Raw genomic sequence first — 20971 nt, forward strand, 5'->3', positions numbered from 1 at the left:
CACCCACCCTCCCAGACCCCATGTGGCCAATGGGATGCAGCTTTTCAACAAACAAAACTGTATGCTTTTGCAGAGCTCAGAAACTGAACTCCAAAGCACATAAATGCTAGTCGTATCCCCCCCAACCGAAGGTTCCCCCAATACCAGCCCTCTTGGCCTCCTAAAGCCAGAGGGAAGTGGGCTCTTCTGATGTGAAATGATGTCTAAATGCAAGATGCATTTTTGAATGGAATCATACGTGACTTCAAAGGGCCCATGTGAAACATAGGATGTGCATAGATGCAAAAGCATCACCTGCAGCCAAACCCTCCCAAACTGCAGGAGGAAATTCTTGCCGAAGGCCACTTACCTGGCACACTGGAGGCGAATCACGGACCTTGGACCGACTGTGGGGAGACGGGGAGGAATGGCCAGTCACCTTCATTTTATCTCTCCGGGAGCCATATCTGGTGAAGAGAAACCATCCAGGATGAGGACGGCAGGTGTGGCCTAGGGGAAGGATTCCACATGTCCCTGTAACAATTAAGCCCACCCGAGTCCCTCCAACAGACCACTGTCCTTGGCTGCTTCAAACAGGATGGGACTCAGGGAACAAGAGAGGGAGACAGAAAAAGAGGAAGGTGAAGCCACTACCTTGTCTTTTCCATGGCACACTTGCCCCTGGACAGCCTGACATGTTTTCTGATAAGCAGAGAACTTTCTGACTTTTCCTACTGATGTTACTGACAGCCTGTAACCAGAGCTCCGACTTATCTTCTCACCTGAGCTGGATGGGGCTGGGGGCTGGGGGCTGGGGAGTGCTGTTGACATTCAGGTACAGTCATTACAAGGCATCGCTGTTGCTTGAGTCTGGCCAAAACCAGTGCTTTCGCTGAGACCACAGGATAAGGAGGGCTTTGGAGGGGGTCTCAATGGCAGATGGTTGCTCCTTTGTAACGGAAGGGGAGGAAGAGTCCCCTACCCCTGGGAGTTGGTATCCTGCCTTGAGAAACTCATCCAAGTGACTCTGGAGAGAGGGGAGTTTTGCGGGGCCTACCTGGTGCCATTGAGGACAAAGCAGTGGCATCTGCTGGAGCCCCTCCCCCCTCTACTCTGGTGTGGTTTTCATGTTGGGATTAGAAGCTTCATGGCAGAGAAGCGCCAGTGAGAAGAATGTGGGATCTGGAGCTGAGCACACGTTTATTTTCTGTCCCTGCCTTTTGACCCTCTGGCTGGAGCTGGCAGTGGGTGTGACCTTAAGGGCATCCCTCCAGGTGTCTGGCCCCTCAGGCACCCACTTAAGCCAACGTGATTTGCACCTTTGTTGTGCTAAACAAGGGAGACTCTCCAGCTTAACCTTCTGGATGGGTCTGAAAAGCCAGTTACTGTTGAAAGGCTCTTCAGTTTCTTTGAGAGTTAAAACATAAATAGGAGGAAAATAAATTTGAAAGGGGGAAACATACTCTCTGAAGACGAGGACTTGTCAAATACTGGTGTAGAATTTTCCCTCTGAATCAATTATGTTCCTCTGTACAGATAACAGCATAGGGTAAGAGGAATAGAAATATTTACTGTTAAATATTGAGTACATAATTATTTAACTAATTAGCAATAGAATCATTAATTATAGGTGTATGTGCCTGGCGCATAGTTACGGGCTTCGTATATGGTAGACCTGATGTATTCTAACCCAAAAAATTCTAACCTCTTTTTTTTTTTTTTTTTTTTAATCTTATGTAAAAGGCCACCTCTTGCTTTGTTCTAATGGTCTTTGGGACATCTTCTGGGTCTTGCCAGAAAGGCCCAGAAGCCTTAGCTTAAAGATACAGAAATGGGGGAGACCCCCACCACTGTTAAGCACTGAACATTGTTTTTGTTGAACAGAGATTCACATTGTACACTTTCTGGCTCCCTTTATCTGCTGATTCTCTGAAATAAACTTCCCCCCAGGAAGGAACATGAGACAGAAGACCAGCTCTGTACCTTCAGTAATGTTCACCTCCCCTTGTACAGATGGGAGCTGTTTGTGCAGAGGTCCAGAACCTGGCCTATGGCTAGAGCTTGGCAAATAGTTTAGTGCAGCTGGCCCCCTCCTCCCTCACACTGCCTTGAGATGCACCTAGTTGAAGCTCAGCCTTTTCAGCGTGTGGCCTTTTCAGTGTGTGGCCTGATCCCCGGTGAGTCAAGCGACCCTCTACACTAATTTTCAGCCATCGATGGATGCATTGTGTTGTCTTAGTTGGCTGGGCCCTGGGAAGAGCGGGTCTTGGGAGACCTCTTCCTCTGTCCCAGCGACCTCTTCTTCCTCTTGTGGAGCAGGCACAGGGGCAGCCTCAGAGAGCCAGGGAGAAGAAATAGATCTCCTGGAGCCTGCCCGCATCTCCATGCAAGGCGCCTACTTCCTCCTGGAAGGCTCTCCCTAGTCCCTTCAATTCAGATCCCTTCCAGTACTTTCTATGACCTCAGCCCACCTCTCCTTGTTTTCGACGGTTGCTGGATCATCTTTCTGAAACCTCTAGCCTGCTCGGGGCCAGCCCTCCCCAAATCTGAGGCTAGCTTTAGCTTTCTGACGGGTCTCTGTGCCTCACACAAGTCAGGTAATCTATGTGGGGCCCCTCCCCTTCTATACTCATTGCCCAATGGTTTTGGCTCATCTGCCCCACCCCACACCAAAACACAGGATATATTGCCCTTGGGGGATGTTAGCGCCCGCTCCCCTCCCCCCCCCTCACAGGGAAGCAGACCCTGTGGCCCCACCTGCCGGCTAGGCAGCCATCTTCTCTGGAGAGATTATTTTGCCTTTTAGCTTCTGGTAGACACTTTTGCCTGTATCCCCTACCTTTTCTCCTTTACCAGTTCTCATTGTTCTGTCAGCATCACTAAGGATTCAGACTTTGGGGAAAATTAAAGGCCAGGGAAATATTAGGCTATTTCTGCTTCCTTTCCAGTCACATCCTTCTCTTGCTTGAATTGGGGTGGAGGGTGGGGATGCACAGAGGGCAGACTGACGAAAGGAAAAAGAACTCGAGAGAGTAGAACGCTTTTGTGCAGGATAATCATCCAGCCCCACTCCTAATATGCAGTCAGCTTCTAGGAGTCAGCTCATCTTTCTTCTAGGAGCTCCTAAGAGGACTGGAGAGGGCAAGAGAGAGGGAAGGGGGAGGCGGGCCCCTCCCAGCCACGCACATATGCCTATTTTCCAGGATGAGTCCTTCTTCACCTTGGCCAGAAATTGATCCTGGACCCCAGATCCCACAGTGCTGAGCTAGTAAAGGGAGAGAGCCCAAGAAGCGGGCATAGAATGTGCTTCTGGACGTCCAGGGGGTAGCCAGGCCTGGGTGCATGTGCAGTCCAGTCCTGTGGCTAATTGGATCTCTCTCCCCACAGGAGCCCCTCACTTCTGCCACCAACCACCGTCCTCTCTTCCCGAGGGAGGAGGCAAACTCTGCTGGGCCCCACCTTGCTACTGCTGAGGCTGGAAGGAAATAACAAGTAGGAGATCAGCCGAAGGCATTCCTGGTCTCTAGTTACAAGAAGCTACCTCCCCACCCCTTCCTCAAAAAGAGACTGTCCAGTCCAGATGCGCAGTATTTCTAGAACAGGCATCATCCACAAATCAGGGAGAAAACTTGATCTGTTCTTGCCTAAGAAATAAGACGGTGCAGGTTCAAACCAAGAAGAATCATTTAGGACAGAAAAACAGTTCAGGTCTGCAAGAAACAGTGACGCTCTTTATTTTCTGTAATTTTCCCTTTCAAGACCCACCCTACTGGGAATGTGGGAAGTCCTACTGTGGTTGCTGGTTTGGGCTAGGATCCTGGGGCCCAGCGCCTTCCCCCAGGGCCCCTGGCCTTCTGTCGGGGCTGCCCAAGGGCTCCTCTACTGAGGCTTATCATGCTGTCTGTCCTTTTTTTCCAGGAGGCTGCATGCAGGCCCCCTCTGGGGAGACCCCAGAGTCTGTCCCTGAAAGGGCGGGCGTAAGCCGGCCGACTCCATCTTGTTCTGTGTCCTTCACCTAGACCACGCCTCCTCCCCTTGAGTAACCTCTCACTCACCGGTTCAAACTTCCTGATCAAAACATGCCCAGAGACCTGCATAACAGGACTCCGACCCTTCCTCAGCCAATCGGCTGAGGCCATGACCCATCCCCAGCCAATCAATCGGCTGAGGCCACAGCCATTACCTCACCAACTGCCCCTAGATCCCAATAAAACCTTTGTGCTTTTGAAACTCGCTCTCTCTCCCTGGTATCTCATCGCTGCGTTGGTGCAAGTAGAGGATTGAGCTCGAGCTAGCTCGAATAAAGGCTCTTTTGCTTTTGCATCGGACTCGGCTCCCTAGTGGTCTTTGGGGATCACGAATTCTGGGCATAACATCCCCAACCTAAGGGAGTCTCCTCTTACTCAGGGAAGATACTTTCCCATCCGTGTGCTCCAATCTCCTCTGCTTCCTGTCACCTGAAATCCTCCTGTGGACCTGGCTTTTGAATCAAAGCAGCAGGAATATTCTTGCCATTATATTCCTCCCTGGAGGAAATGAAACCAGAACCTAGGATCTGCTTAACAAAAGGCAAGGAGGGAAAACACAGAGAAGGAAGAGGAACTCATATACTGCATGGGATTGAGTCACACGTGGCTATCAGAAGGAGTTATAATTCCTGCTGTAATTGGTGACTAATAGAGCTAATCTTCTGTTCATCTTTTAATTTTGGCTTAACGTTGTGATTTCTTGAGTCATTTGAAAGCATCCCCCCCCCCCCCCCCCGCCCCTTAACAGAAAGTCTTATAACAAAGTAATCCCAAGCGAGGATTTATCTGTGGTATCCTCAGACAGACGGGTCAATCTTAAATATTACCCAGAGGTATGCTTTGGAGCCACTCACACACTCCTACTCCCTAACTGGTCCTACTACACCTTCTTTAAGATGCTGCCTCTTACAGAAAGCCCGATTTGACTGACATGGTGCTCACTGATCCTCATGCCTTCTGAATTCCTAGCCCCTTGTGAGAACTCCTTGTGCTTTTGAACAGAATCACATACCGCCCTATTTTTATTCTTCCTCCAACCAAAGGGCAGGATTTTAGCATCCCAGAGCACATTGCACAGGGCTGCCTCACTGCACATGTGACATTCTTGTGGGCAGGAACCTTGCCATCCCTTGCCACTGTCCCAGGATCTCATACAGAGTAGGTTAAATGGTTGGTTGGATGGATGGATGGATGGTGCAGTCTTAACTAGCTACCATCACTGTTACCTATGTTTCTCTTTTTATTCCCCTCAACAATCATTCGGTGGAGAAATTGTTTCAGGCTTCTATTCATTTTTGGAAATAATGGAACAGCCTATTCTCTTCTTTCTTTTTTTTTTTTTTTAATTGTTTAATGTTTATTTTTGAGAGAGAGACAGAATGTGAGCAGGGGAGGGGCAGAGAGAGAGGGCTCCAGGCTCCGAGCTGTCAACACAGAGTCCAATGCGGGATTTGAACCCACGAACAGTGAGATCATGACCTGAGCCGAAGTCGACGCTTAACCGACTGAGTCACCCAGGCGCCCCTACTTCTCTTCTTTTTATGGAATCAGAACAATGTTCTTTTGAGGCATAGGTTAATGTTCTACATAAAATATTAAAATGTACATCCATCAATTACGTTAGTGTTATGTGTATTTCTGTTTCTTACATTTGTAACTAATAGTGTTGGTTCCAGAATGGTAGAGTTCTCTAAGCCTCTTCTTTTCAAAACAAGTTTACATCTTACAAAGTCTTACAGTTGTTCTTTGCCTTAGGTATTTGCAAATAACTCAGAAGAACCATTGTTGTAGGCAGTTTGTAGATAGCGTAGTTTACTATATTGGAAAATATTCTAATATTGTCATGTTCCAAGTGAGGAAAAAATCCTTATTTATCTTAAATGATTCCAAGTAATAATTAATGACCTTTAAAATTCATTTAGTAAACACGACTCTTTCAAATAGATTGTGTGACATTTTGTATATATACATTTTTTAGTTTTAGATTCTTATATTTTTAAATTTTTTTCTTTTTTTAATTTTTTTAACATTTATTATTGAGAAACAGAGCGAGACAGAGCATGAGCAGGTAAGGGGCAGAGAGAAAAGGAGACACAGAATCCGAAGCAGGCTCCAGGCTCCGAGCTGTCAGCACAGAGCCCGACGTGGGGCTCGAACTCACAGACTGTGAGATCATGACCTGAGCCGAAGTCGGACGCTTAACTGACTGAGCCTGCCAGGAGCCCCTTTTTCAATCTATTTCTAAGAACAAGTCATTAAAATTTTGAAATATTTCCCACAAAGGCAGGATGGATGTTGAGCTGTGTGCCACCTCAAATTCACACAGCCAGGTGTACCCTAGCATTTTAAAACCACAGTAGTTTTGTGTTAAGGTTGTTTATACCACTCTGGTGCCTGTGACTGATGTAAGGTCATAGACGTGACCAGGTAAAAGTTGTCATTGGAGTCAGTGTTCTGTATCCAGAAATCTTCCAAGATATTTCCCATTTGGACAGCTACCCTGTTCTTTTGAATCCATCCAGGCTCCTCTTAAGTTCACCCCAGATTTGGGCTCTCTTCATCTGTTCCTACTCTCCACAGAGGCCCTTTACTCAACACCCATGGTTTGGGATTTGCTATTCAACCAAAAAAATGTCTTTTTTTTTTTTTTTGATAAAATCCAACCACGTTCTGTGCACTGTGCCAGGCCCATGGAAACAATGAGCGAAAAAGATGTCCCTTCATGAGCTCTGGATACAGGGAAGGTGGACAAGGGGATCATTGGAAGGCCATCAATTCCGGTCCCAGAGGGGCAGAGAGATTTCTAGAAAACTGACTACAGCATGGTGGCCAAGAAACTGAGTAACCGTGAGATGCCTCTAGGGTTCTTAGGGCTAACTGGAGAGGAATTTGAGGGGTCAGATCCCCACAAAGCAGCTGCGCAGGACCAGAGAAATATTGTTTTGTGGCTGTTTCTAAGATCCATTCCTATGAGGCACAGCAGGAAGCCCTTTCCAATGATATCTGGGTACTTTGGGGTTTTCTAAGAAACATATGTCCATTTACAAGAATTTTGGAAAACTCTTTAACCGTCAGCAAAAGGCATCACACTGCCTTGCCTCTGTCCTCTGAGTGACTAATGCTACTCAGTTCTAAATGCATGCCCTCCTGAAGGAATGTGTTAAAATGGAGAGTAATGTCTTAGTATTGTTCCGGAAACAGTTCTGACCTCATGATCCCATGAAAGAATCTTGAGGACCTACGAGGGTCACTGGACATATTTTGAAAACTACTAACCTTGGCTATAGTCTTAAAGTGGATTCTGAGAATGTATCTGGGTTGATAGGGAAGTAACTCTGTGATAAAGAGAGCTGCCTTGGGCACAGGAGTCAGGGGTGGTGACCCATTTGCCATATGTTTGACATCCCCACAAAGCATAATCCCTTATTTCCTAAATTCATAGACATTAAAACTGTATCTGTAGTAATGACATTGGTCTTAAAACAAATATTCCATCAGCATACATCTAAATGAGAGCTATCCTTCAGAGTAGTCATTTTAGAGTCTAGTTCTTTCAACAACCATCACGGTAAATTTTAGAGTTCGTTGTAAAATACAGATCCAACTCATTACTTTGTAGGTAAACTGGGTTTTGACCAAGATGATACTTTAGGAGTGGTATAAATTGCTTATTTCAGGAGTCTTGGCTCCAAAAGACTTCTAAGTCATGAAAAAATTAAATCTGCCTTGAAGGATGCAAATGCGCTATCAATAAAGGCATTAAAATCACTTCACCAATAATTTTGAGTGTCTCTGTTTGTATCAGGCACAGTGCTCAGCGCTGGAAATGAAAGACCTAATTCCTGCCCTGAGGAGCTTATCATCTGCGTCAAACTGTGGTCTCCTCCTCCAGCAAGACAGTGGGTTTCCTTCCATAGGCTCTGGCCTGATGCATGCAGGTAAGCGGGTGCTCGGCCAGGCAAGAAGCCATTCCCTAAAAGACCTGAGTGTAGCTCCCGACCCAGCCGCTGTGAACCATGCTTGGCCCCACAAAAGAAAGGAAAACAGGAGAGACATTGGATTGGATCTTCCAGAAGGTCTTTGTTGCAATTTTCTGCATCATTGGAAAAAAAATTACATCATCATCAAATAAAGACAATAGCAGCACAGCTTATTGAAATGTTACAAGCAAATTTGCTTTTGTACTTTTCCTAAGAACATTACGAAATTCCCTCCTCCCCCCACCCCGCATTTTCAGTAAAATGCCTTTTTTTTTTTAAAGCACCATGAAATCCTACAGAGAGAAAAATAGGTAAAACACCTCCACACAAGGGTTTTCATCATCACTGGGTCCCCTGCCTGTGAGTCTGGGACGGGAGAGGCTGGAGGCTGGTATGTGGGTTAGTTTGCATATCGCTTCTAGGTACCACTGCACCTTCCCCCTTCAAGCTCGGCACCCTGATGGCAAAGGAGAGGTTTTCCAGTTGCCCTCCGCAGCACAGGTCTGCTGTTTTGATGGAGCAGAGTCCTCCCAAGGGCTTTTTTTTTTTTTTGTAATGCACAGGGAACTATGAGAGATTTTTCACTTAAGAACCAAGAACAGAAGGTAGATTTCAAATCTTAGGCACCTGTGAAAATGATAATCACTTTCAGTAAAATCAGAGACACTTCTTATTTCTCCTCAATGCCACTGCGCTGATGTCATGTGACCTGGGGACTGCCACAGGAAGACTGAAGTTTACATGGACTGTGGGCAAGTTGGTGAAGAAAAACACAGGTGGTTTATCGTGCAAAGACAGAGTGCAGGGCTTTGTTTATAAGCCATGTCCTCAACATGCTATCCCAAAGTTTCCATATGCAGAATACAGCATCGACAATGCCAAATTAAAGTCACCTTTGTTTCAGAGAGTCCCCATTTTTATTTTTTAAGACCATTGCTAACTAGCTCTTACACTAACTATACCGATGAAAGTTCTCTCTGCTGACACAGCCACCGTCTTTGCACATAGGTGCATCATCACAGAAACAATAACCTCCACTTGAAACATCAGCAGGATACGGAAAGCAAAGACAAGAAATGCAATACTGGCTTCTTCCTCATTTTTTTAAGAGAGTCTCTGCATGTTTGTTTTATTTTCTTACGCCTTTCCTATGGTTTAGAAACCATGGTATACATTGGATGGTCTCCATTCTTACCCAATCCAATGAGTATAAATCTGCCTCACCCAAATTCTGGCTACATTCTCACTAATCCCCAAAACCAAGCACACAAATAGATGAGCGGCATTGGCTCAGCCAGGAAGTCCTCCTCTCAGAGGGAGGAAGGAGGTGGTTTGCTAATGTCTAGTGCAATTAGGACTTTCAACATGGAACGGTCCCCCATAGAACCCAAGGCAGCCATTTCCAGTGTGTGTGTGAGTGTGAGAGAGAGAGAGAGAGGGAGAGAGAGACCTGTGTATAGTATATGAATTCATGAAGTAATCAAATCAAAGGGAACTTTTACTACATTTGACTGCAAATAGCAACAGCTTAAAATTCTTTAAATAATCTTAACGCCATGCAAAAAATGTCCGCATCGCCTGAGCCCTCCGGGTGACAGCCTGCTGTAAGGGAGGATAGAGTGAGCCTACACAGGGCATGATTCTAATTTGGACACCAGGCTCCCAAATACATCTGGTCTCCATCAGTTACCCAGAAAACAAATCCCAAAGGGCAGGAGACTAAGCTCTTCTCTTAGCCTAAGATGAAGGGGCCCATTAGTCAGTATTTACAAACCCAGCTAATATGGTTCTTAATAAATTTAACAAACTCGTGGACCAGGGGATGCTTGGTCAGAATGCTGCAGAACTAAAAGGGACCTCGATGATTTTGTGTGTTCAATTCGCTCGATGTGCTGATGAGGTAACAAAGTTGGATGCGCAAGGACTCAGTTGCCCACCATCACAGGCTGGGACAGGGGAGCGCAGACCAAGAGTCCCAGTCACCCCACCTGTAGGCCAGGAACACCCCTACCTACACACACATTAGGGCCCTACCCCCAAAGCGCTAAGTTCTTAGAGTTTGCTATTGGGTGAGGAGTTGGTATGGAGCTCTAGTCTCCAAACCATCCCTCAGCTGTCACCAGTAAACCTCCAGATCTGTTAGGGAAGAAAAAATTGGTACCCAGTTACCAGGTGAAGCGAAAGTCACCACCCACTGAAGATACAGAACATGTGTTCTTCCCGTGTGCAAAATTGAGGCATTTATTCCAGGTTTATGTGGGCGGGGGGTGGGGCGCAGGCTGGAAGGGCAGGGCTGTGCTGACGTGTGTTTAGAATTTGTAGCAGTCTTGCTACATGCTATTTGGCCCCATCTTACAAGGGTGACATTCAAACAGCTTCACAACAACTAGCCTCCCCCCAGATCTTAGCTTGTACACACTAAGCAGAGTCCAAGCTCTTATTCCCTCTCAGCATCTCCTTTGGAGAGTATGTTATAGTTTGTCCAACACTGCATATTTAATGGATCAATCTCCACAGAGGGAGGGCTCTTCTTTGATTATATTCCTTGGGGCTTTGTCCCCCCCTGTACTCAGGGAACAGGTTATATTGGAGATTTTCCCACTCTCAGCCAAGGGCTGTTTTGGATCCCTCTGTATTTACTGTGATTTGGCTCGTTTGGGGAAGCACACACCAACACCTGTTCCATTTGGTAGAATGTGCAGCTTAGTTTAGTGCTTTGAATTGTTTTATTCCTGCTGTATACGGAGTTCCTGCAAACTAAGCAAGTAAAGTGCAAAAGAGTGCTTTCAAAGGGCAGTTTTAACAATACAGAAAGTGTGCCGCATACAGCCTTCCCAAAACCCAAACCAAAATAATGTTTACGTAACTGCAAGGGTAACCCGCGAGGTCATGTTTACGCAAAGACCTTGTGCCCTCTTGGTAATAGAGATCTTCTCCCCACCTCTGTATGCCGTGTCCATGAAACTAGAAAGACACACATGCACACACACACACACACACACACACACAAGAATGCATAACATGGACGCTATAGCAAAGTCAAAAGCAGACTTTGGTCAGACAGCCTTTGAATACCAGCTCTACCACCTTCTTGCTGTGTGCCATTGGGTAAATTACTTAGCTTCCCTGAGCTCCCGTGTCCTCATCTGTAGAGTGGGTTTATAACCACTTCTAGTGCAGTGTTCCTGTGAGGTTTCAGCGAGCATTTAACGCCCATAAAGTGCCTAAATCTAGTGCCTGGCCCACGGAAACCACTGGATAAATGACAGGGAAGCCTCTTCGCCAGATTTGTCCGTAGGGTCTAGAATTTTTAACACATTACTATAAAGAAGGTGACAAGTAATACAGGGTGGATCGATAGATAGTTTAATCAGGAAGGTTTTAACTTGTTGGAATAAGAAAGTCCCAGTTATCCACCAATGAAAACACATTTTGCAGGCTTGAAGGACTCTCCCAGTAAGAGCCAATGCCCATACCTGCATAAGCGTCGTTTCCTGTGTCTCTTAATGTGTGGACACAGGATGTCACCAGTGAGCCACAGCTCCAGCCAAGTGGAGGCATTAAACCAAATCTACCGTTGGACAGGAAGGGCCTCATGAAAGTGATTCTGCTTTGGCTCCTTCCCAAAGGAAATGCCAGAACTTTAACTGGAGCCCAAAATTTGGGGCAGGGGAAAGGGGAGCTACATGTGGTCCAGGCATTTTGGGGCAGGAAGAGGTCTGCCCTGGTACCAGTGGTCAAGGATGTGGCGGATATAATTTTCCCCAGAAGTCAGAAAGCATTAGATGGTTTTGGGAAGTCTCCACTCGTCCTGTGATCTCTTGATTAAATCCACTCTGTGTGTGAATTGTGTGAAACCCCCAACAGGCGGTGCTGAGCCTGGGAGGACCATAACCTGCAACCTCCTGGGTTTGCAAGTCCAAAGGCTTCAGAGTGTGGTCCACGTAGCTAAGTGTGAATGGCCAGCCGGTTATGCAAAAGGCTAAGGATGGTGAGCCTAGCACATATTTTGCCCTTTCTGATTAAAAAAAAAAAAAATCATCAATTCAGAATCTTCTCAAAACCTACGACTAGCCACTCCCCCACTTTCCTTCACAATTTTAACCTCATGGAACAATCAATTATCAGGTGTTGCTATTGTTTGCCTTGAAACGATCGATCACACTGGGGTTCCAACTTTCATGAGTAGCAGGTGTGGGCTAAAGAAACAAGCAAGGAAAAGAAGTGATGCTTTCAAAATAAGGAACACCCAAACATAAAAGTGGAATGTTGTAAATATTTCTTTTAAGCATTATTTGTAAATGGCATTAATGGCACTTAAGCTGCAGGCAATTTTAAAACAATTCAATCTTCGTGTACAAGAGTTGTTGGGGGAATCTTTCTTTCGTTTGGAGATAGCAGGACTGGACCTCGTCACTATGTCTACCTTAAGACACCCAAAGGGACAAAAAGCCCTGAGATGGAATGATGCCATGGTCCTCCTTGGTATGTCTCAGACATGCAGGATGTCTATTTTTATAAAAAAATTAGGATCAGCTAGACAGAACAGCAAGCCACTGGCATCATGCAAGGCAATTGTTTTGGTATTTTTTCCCCCTCTTATCAAAACGACTTATAACCGAAGTTCCACTAGAAAAGTGAACGTGAACGTTTCAGAACCAGTTTATTTTCACCACTGCACCCACTGAGGAAAATGCATGATGTGCCCGTAACCATGCAGCAAATGAGGCCGAGTGTCCGCCGATGCTCGCGGGTTCACTTTTTTCATCGTTCGTCGAAAACACAAAGTTCAGTAGGCTTCTGTCATTGGTTAAGGTGGTATTCCACAGTGTGATGCATTTGTGATTTTTTTTTTCTTTTGTAATGAGGAAAGCAATTGCACCTTTGAATACGTGTGCTCTGATCTGTTGACAACAAATTCCACGTGCTCTCAGGTCCCACAGACGCTCATTTGGAGCCTAGAAAGAGTAGGTGCGCCCTGAAGGGTTTGTATCAAAACTCAAGCTCGGAGCAACATGCCAAAATGCCAACTCAGACCCTCCCTGCAGGTACTCGTTCACCCCCCATCTGGTCCCCTTCTGTGTGTGCACGTATCTCTAACAGTAGGTTCGGAAAATGAGACGACTCCACTTAGGAGACACATCTGTTCCTTTCAGAAGGCTGGTCTAAGGAATAGCTGCCCTTTTCTACATGCTGGGGCCGGGGTGGCACCACACAGGGGTGCAAGCACCGTCCCAGACACGCCCTTAACATTTGCGGCCACGACCTCCTGCGTGTGCGAACACTCCTCCAGTGTCCTGCGGCCGCCGCCAGAAGTGCAGACCTTGTTCTTTGACTCCTTTTGGCAGAGCGATCTTTCTCATCTCAGTCGTTTATGGCACAGTGAAATATATTCTTCGATGCTATGTAATTTCGGACTAACGAGAAGTCTGTTTAAGGCACGTGTCTCAGGGTGAATATAAAAAACACGACGCTTGGTCAAGTCCAAGGTCCTCAGCGTTTAGTTTCTCTCTTCAAGTAATGCGTTGTTCTCGAGTTCCCGGTCTCTGGTGTCCGTGGGGACCAGCCCGTTCTCCATCCCGGCCTGCTGCTGGATGCACTCAGTCAGCATGGCCGTGCTGGAGTGGTCCGAGTTGCACATCTTCTCCGTCTCCTCCTCCTTCTTCTCTTCGTCCAGGGAGTAATTCCGGAAGGTCTTGTAGATTTTGTGGACGTCCTCGGGCAAGGTCTTTTTGAGGTCCTTGTTTTTCCTCTTGGTGAGCTTGGAGGTGGACCCGAACTTGTTGATGATGTTGTCTTCCGAGGCGCCCTGCCCGTGTTTGTTGAGCTGCTCCGACCCCTTCAGGCGCAGGTTGTTGGGCCGGTTGTTGATGCTCTCCTGGGATGAGGCCTTGAAGCGGCCCGTGTCCAGGGCGGCGAAGACGGAGCGCTTCTCGGGGGACAGCATGTCCAGCGAGTGGGCCCTCTGGTCCAGGCCCAGGCGCCGGCGCTCCATGCTGCGGATGGTGGCCGCCCGCTGCAGCTTGTCGTGGATCTCCACGCTGAGCCGCCGCCGTGTCTCCCGGAACTCGGCCGTCACGTTGGCCTTCCACTCGGCCGCGTGGGCCTTGATTTCACCGACCTGGCCGGGAGACAGAAAAGCGACAGGATGAGAAAGTCCTCTCTCCGCCTGCCTCGAGCCCCCACCCGCCCCCAGCGCCCACAGCCCTTGGATGTCCTGATGGGAAGGCTGGCTCAAGGGAGGCCAGGAGATGGGGGAGCACAGGCCCAGGGGGAGGGAGGGGGGGATCAGGGAGTTACACTTGCTAGAGAAGCCGCCGGCAGGAGCCTGAGATGTGGAGGCGGTGACTGAACGGGAGGCAGAGCTCTCTGCGGGAGAGATCACTGTTGGGAGGTAGACAGGCTTGGGTTCCTGTTACGCACCCACCCCTTTGTTAGTTGTATGGCCTCATCCCTCCAACATAAGTGGGGTAATCATGTCTAGCTCACGGAGCTCTTGGCGTTATGTGAGACAGAGAGAGACATTCCCAGAAGGAAAGCACCCAGGGGGTGCAAAGCAGATAGATGTTCAGGGGGTCCTTGGCCCTTCTCTGTTCCCCAGTGCTCCTGTCTGGGAAGGGTGATCCACCTGTCCCAGTTAGACTAGGACTGTCCCGGTTGTAAAACACAGAGTCCTGTGTTCTGCAGTCCTGGACAACCTGGGGACCGTCGCTCACCCTGTATCTGGGCCACACGGTCGTGTGCTGTCGAGCTTACTCTGGTTTAAGAAGACCCTCCAGAGCACCTGGTGACCAAACTTTCCTGGTCGTGGTCTGCAAAAGCCCACAGAACGTTCTTCCTCCAGAGTGAAGTTTTCGCGGGAGGATCAATACCAAATTTCTCGGCTCTCATTCAGCAGCACCGAGACTAGTAGTCCCATGTCTTTCTATACGGATGAGCAACTAACTCAGAAGTTTGCATTTTTGCATTTAGGAAAGTCAATATTGATGTGGTTACTTTCACTATGGCTGATTTTCAGCAGGTCAGTTAGCTCTCTGGGGGATCGGACTGAAGACTACACTGACAGTGTTTATGCAAGGCAGGAAAATTTAACACTTGGGCCCGGGAATGATATGGGAAAGGAAATATTCCCACACAGTAACTTTCTCCTGGGGCCTTCTGTATAGAATGTCTGTCTTCTAGGAAGTGAGCAGGTGCCCTTAAAGAAGCTGTTCCTCTTTTTCTTTCTTTCTTATCTCCCTTCCATTCTTTAGCTCCTTTCTTCTTCTCTTGCCTGCCTTTATCTTTTCCCCTCTTCCTAGAAGAACTACATGGACATTGTTTTTAACCACAGAATCTACCTTCTCCTCTTATGTCTTTTCTTGCCTTTGTTTTCATGCACATTTACATGAGGGAGTAAAGGCTGTGTGTCCTTGGACACATGGGTATGTCTGTTTCTATAGATCTGATAACCAAGAGGGGATGATGGTGAAAGGGACCCCTTGTGTTTGCTTCCTCATGGCTGGCCACTATTGAAGGACTTCAGTCTCAGGGAACCAAGAAGGATTCATAGTATTTTACTGCATTTCCATATAGACCCCAAGACCTGAAGGACAGGCCATCTTTCTCAAGCTTTTTAAAAACATTCTAAACCTCTCCCTCCAGTCTGCACACCAGCCTCAGCTACAGCCTACCCCTGCTGACAATCGCTGTTTGGTTTTTTTTTTTCCTTTTTCCCTTTTCATTTTTTAAAAAGCAGTCATCGTTTACTAGTCTTTCCCGGATCTCTGGCCCGGTGAGTCACCAGATGTTCTCACCTGCCGAAAAGGGATCCAGAAATAACTGCTATTCCGTTGACCTTGGCTTTTAGGGAATGCTTCAAAAAGAGGAAGCCACAGGGGCCCTCCGTTTATTTAAGAAGCCCTTGTGCCCATAGAAGAGAGACAGGTAATTCTTGACATGAGCTAATCTGATCTCAGGAACGTTCATAGAATTTGGAAGGAGTCCTACCTCTTCTTTTGTCTTTTTGGATAGAACCCGTAGCCAATCTCCGATCATACTGAGGACGGCTGCAAAGTAGGCAAGGCCAACAAGGATCCAAAACCACACTAGGGGCTTATACCACTCCCGGTAATTGATCCCAGCGTTTCCCCCTGAAAACAACCAAACGTTATTTTAACCAGGGCCTAGCATATGGTCTTTGCAGAACAAACATATTCTGGTCCACATGGCAGAGATGTCTCCCCATCACCATCTGACACGCAGCTGTTAGGCCTGCTGTATACAAGAGGTGACAGGCAAGGAAAAGATTTGTCCCTTCCCTAAAGGAGCCTGGCCTGTGGCTTAATTTCCTTTCATACACATATATTTTAGAGGGAGAGAGAGCACGTGTGTGAGCAGGGCAGAGAGCGGAGAGGAGACTGAGAGGGCTCAATCCCACCACTCTGGAGACATGACCTGAGCCAAAATGAAGAATCAGACACTCAACTGACTGAGCCACCCAGGCGCCCCAACTTCCTTTGATTCTTGACCACTGACAGTAACACCCATAACAAAAACTTTTCAGGGACACCTGGGTGGCTCAGTTGGCTAAGCGTCCGACTCTTGGTTTCAGCTCAGGTCATGGTCTCACAGTCTGTGAGATGGAGCCTGCATTGGGCTCCACACTGACAGCCTGCCGCCTGCCTGGATTCTCTCTCTCCCTCTCTCTCTATCCCTCGCCTGCTCATGTGCACACACTCTGTCTCTCAAAATAAATAAACAACAACAGAAACGTGTCAGTGGCCAATTTGGTCCACTTCTTCTCAACCTTGGTTTGACAATGAAAGACATGAGCGAGAGGGACAACAGCTCAGGCCCAGCCATCAATTTTTTTTCGTAAACTCCTTTAAATGTAATAAAAATAGGGACGCCCGGGTGGCTCAGTGGGTTAAGCGTCCGACTTCGGCTCAGGTCATGATCTTGCGGTTCATGAGTTCCAGCCCTGCACAGGGCTCTGTGCTGACAGCTCGGAGCCTGGAACGTGCTTCGGATCCTGTGTCTCCCTCTCTCTCTGCCCCTCCCCTGCTCACACTCTGTCTCTCTCTCAACAATAGATAAACACTTAGAAAAAAATTTTTAATGTAATAAAAATGAAGGATCAATAATCCCAAATGGCTTGGAACCATTTCCCCCTTAACACACGCATTTACTAAGAGCAGAGTGGATGTGAGGAAGTAAAATTAGACTTAATGGCATCCTTGAGACTTTGATCCTAGCAGTAGTGATTTCACACTAACTGAGGGATGGTGTTTACACGATGCTAATCCAAAAGGTCAATCAGTCTGAGTAATTAGGATCACCGTGCTCGAGCTAAAAGGCCAGCGAGTCCAATCCCTTTATTTTATATGTAGGGATTACGGTAGAAATCTATCAAACCAAATCGGCCAGCTGCCTGATGGCATTGACCGGCTGTTCCGTTGAAAGGACCAGTCATTTATTGCAAATAATTAGCCTGTTTCTTCTCACCCTCCTACAGGCCCTACCAAAAGTAGCCGTGTAAAATAGGCTCCAACCTCAGCGCTGTCTCCTGAAGAAGTGAAGAAGTTCCATGACATGGCTGCTATCAGCCTGCCTCTCACCCTGGGACACATTGTTGCCCAGTGAGGCAGGCAGGCGGCCATTTCTAAATTTTTTTTTTTCCTTAATATTTATTTTTAAGGAAGAGAGAGAGACCGAGTGTGTGTGTGTGTGTGGGGGGGGGGGGGGGCAGAGAGAGAGGGAGGCACAGAGTCTGAAGCAGGCTCCAGGCTCCGAGCTGTCAGCACAGAGCCCGATGTGGGGGCTCGAACTCACAAACTGAGAGATCATGACCTGAGCTGAAGTCGGAGGCTTAACCGACTGAGCCGGCCGGGAGCCCCCCGGCGGCCATTTCTAAGGCAACTGAACATTAGCAATGTATGGGTAATTAAGGTGTTACACGAGGAGTGATTACTAGTCTTTCCCACTGAGTGGTGGTTGCAACCTCATTGAGCCCCACGGAATCCAGTCTGAGCTCTTATGGTCTCAGTAATACCTCCCAAAGGCACGTGGGCAGGCCCTGTGGCCTGTGGCTCCTGTCAGAGGGACCGAACCCAGGGTGCAGGGCAGCCCACAAGGCCTCAAGATCTCCACAGCCACTGCCATTTCTTAACATGAGAATTCCAAACATCGCTAACGGGCTCTGGGGCAACCACACTTCGGTCTGGTTCAGCTGCCTTTGTTTTTTTTTTTTTTTTTTTTTTTTCCTTTTAGGCAACGCCCCCCCCCCCCCCCCCCCATAGCTTTCTCTAGGGTTCCTGCAACAGTAAGTGGTTTCTGAGGTTCATTTCCGCGCTGGGAGGGAGAACCGTGCAGCTCGGTCCTCAGAGCCTGGGGCGGGGGGGGAGGAGGGGCTTGCCGACGGTAAATATTGACCTCAGCAAATCACCACCGCCCGCCAAAGACTGCCACTAGGGTGCGCTAGCAAACAACACAAAAGGCCCCCTTTGGCGGATTCCTTTCTCAACCGCTTGTCTGGAATTCAGAGCTCCGTGTGTGCGCTCCCATTGAGGGTTTTGAAATGCTCCGAAGTTGTTAGGCTGTCCCAAAGGAAGTCGGCTATTAAAATAAGCCAGCATTTAATCCTGCATGATGACCAACGTTCCGATTATATTTCTAGAAGTGATGCTGACTCAGAGCAACTATCAACTCTTGCTGATGCACCTTTTTGAAATGGTCGGGCCTCGTTCCCTGTTGCTAAGCTTGTGACAAATTTCATGCCTTAAAGGCATGCATCTTTGGACCACAATCTACAGAAGTTCTGGAAACCCAAATTTAGGAAGGCCTGGTCCGCTCGCAGTCAGCACTGTGAATTATAAGAGACACCCTGTCCGTGGAGACCTCAGAACAAAAGAAATAAGGCTTTGTAATCAACAGTAAACAAGGGAATTAAACCAGCGCCAGGCCTGTGACTGTGGGGGTCATGCCCTTGCGAGGTAAGTAAAGATAAAGTCAAGTGCCGGTATGTGCTAAGTGCTCTCCATCCATGGTGGGTAATAAGAAGAAATAATAAATCAAAATCAGTGGCAGGACCCCTTGAAGCACCAGAGGCCCCTCTCATTTTGTCCTTGCTCCTCCCCTCCCTCCCCTTCCTTCGGGGGAGGAAAGACACCAGCTGGGCAGTGTTCGCTAATAAGGGCGGTCACTGTGGGTTAGAAGGTAAAGAACATGCATGACCTTTCTTCTCTCCCATCCACGATGAAGAGCAGGGACCCATATACACATCATAATGTTAAACAAGTCACACATTTTCTTTCCTGGGTTATCTTTAACTTTTTTACTTAGAACCAACATATGCAAAATCATTTAGGTTGGCCAACTGTATTCATCTAGGATCTAAATAAATCAAAGCTACCTCTTTCTGACATTTTTACTGAAGCAGCAAGCTCTAAATAAAGTCCCATCACACCGGCCAACCGAGAACGTTCATGTGCGTTAAATCTGGTGCCCATTTATTTCATTTTCTTTTTTATTTTTCGGTCAATCAGTGCTGTTTTGTAAAATGGAATTCATATTACTTTACAGATTCATATTCACCTTTCAATTAACATGAAAGCCTTGATTCAATAATATTAGCAAAAGTAGATAGTAGGTATTTATACATTGACTCTAATGTGAATAGATTATAATAGTTTTGGTTTTATAAGATCACAACTTATAACAGTAAAATGTAAGATATTCAATTACGTTATTGTCAAATGTCATCTTCTTTTTTAATGTCAGGCTTCCCTGCATTTTCTTGCATTGTATAATTAATTATATGTAAACAGATAACCTGGAGGTTGCCTGAGTGGCTCCAACGGTTAAGTGTCTGACTCCTGATTTCTGCTCAGGTCATAATCTCACAGTTCATGAGTTCAAGCCCCTCGTCGGGCTCCTCACTGACAGTGTGGAGCCTGCTTGGGGTTCTCTCTCTCTCTCCCTCTCTCTCTCTCTCTCTCTCTCTCCCTCTCTCAAAATAAACTTCAAACAAACGGATAACCTAAATTCAAATTAAAACTTTGCTGATCCCTAAGTAAATAAATTTTTAAATTTTATATTCCAAGGCTCTGCTATTTGTGCCCCAGATTAGCAGATTAACAGGCTGAGTCGAGCAGGTGTTTAGAGAGAAGGTTCGTCACAGGTGTCCTATAACAGACAGTCCAGCAGACAGCCCAGGACTAACACCGAGCCACCTGGAAGCACAGACCAGTGCGAGCCATGCCCTGGGGGAACTTAGAGAAGTTTGTGAAATCGTCCCAACGGGTTCCCTGTGGTTTCTCTCCGGAGCTTCAGGCCTCTGCTCGGATGGCATGAAGTGACTCCTGACCCAAGGCGAGGAGACGCACAGTGACTGTGCATAAGGACAGACTGGTGGGGACCCAGACCCCCGGCTTTTGTAAGTTTGTAAAGTTTTTAATCACTTTGACTTTGCAATGCTTTGTCCTTAGGCAATAAAAAGGAAGAAAAAAATATAAAAACTGCTATTTTTTACAAACTGGACTGCAGTCTTCATCTGCCCTGCTGTAACAGCTAGAAGACCCCTAGTAGCCTGGAATGAATGTGGAGGCTCCCAGGCACCTTTTGAAAAGACTTCAGTATCCCCTCCAGAATGTCCTGCTTTCCGGATTCCCAGATCCCTGTCATCCTGGCGAGCACCATACTCTGTGAGGAAACCAAGGTGCTGCCAGGATCATGTGTCAAATAAAGGATGGGAGGCCCATGATCTCAGCCTGCAAATGTCTACGCAGCTGCCTAACCGGGAACTGGTGAATAACACACACACACACACACACACACACACACACACACACACACACCACTCAAACGTGTTGAGCCTAGGACAGAGTTGTTTAATCAAAGCGTTCACTTCTTGGAGTAGGCAACGATCCATTGCCCGACCCCCTAGAATTATGTTAGGACACAGAAGGATGGCCTGTTTCTCTCCCTTTGCCTTCCTACCACACT

At 47.2% G+C, this 20971-nt stretch overlaps 2 protein-coding genes and 1 long non-coding RNA gene across 7 annotated transcripts in view; 2 read left to right on the forward strand and 1 right to left on the reverse strand.

Annotated features, from left to right (window-relative positions):
* GPR65 (G protein-coupled receptor 65) overlaps window positions 1-8160 on the forward strand; it is a 145605-nt gene extending 137445 nt beyond the window's left edge. The window contains exon 8 of the transcript XR_006705220.1: window positions 7813-8160. The gene's annotated coding sequence lies outside the window, so the exon portion shown is untranslated. The remainder of the gene's footprint in view (window positions 1-7812) is intronic.
* Window positions 8161-12249: 4089 nt separating this feature from the next.
* The window catches only part of KCNK10 (potassium two pore domain channel subfamily K member 10), a 130249-nt gene continuing 121527 nt past the window's right edge, over window positions 12250-20971 (reverse strand). For all 5 annotated transcript variants that reach the window (XM_045451790.1, XM_045451786.1, XM_045451788.1 and 2 more), the window contains 2 exons: window positions 15977-16119; window positions 12250-14108 (listed from right to left, as the gene is read on the reverse strand). In XM_045451790.1, coding sequence (XP_045307746.1) covers window positions 13488-14108; window positions 15977-16119 — 764 coding nt within the window. In that variant the 3' untranslated portion in view covers window positions 12250-13487. The remainder of the gene's footprint in view (window positions 14109-15976; window positions 16120-20971) is intronic.
* Window positions 17792-20729, forward strand: LOC123584185. Its single transcript, XR_006705236.1, has 2 exons — window positions 17792-18960; window positions 20455-20729. It is a non-coding gene; the product is annotated as an uncharacterized LOC123584185 (long non-coding RNA).

The sequence above is a fragment of the Leopardus geoffroyi genome, chromosome B3, assembly GCF_018350155.1.
Source record: "Leopardus geoffroyi isolate Oge1 chromosome B3, O.geoffroyi_Oge1_pat1.0, whole genome shotgun sequence".
Classification (NCBI taxonomy): Eukaryota; Metazoa; Chordata; class Mammalia; order Carnivora; family Felidae; genus Leopardus; species Leopardus geoffroyi.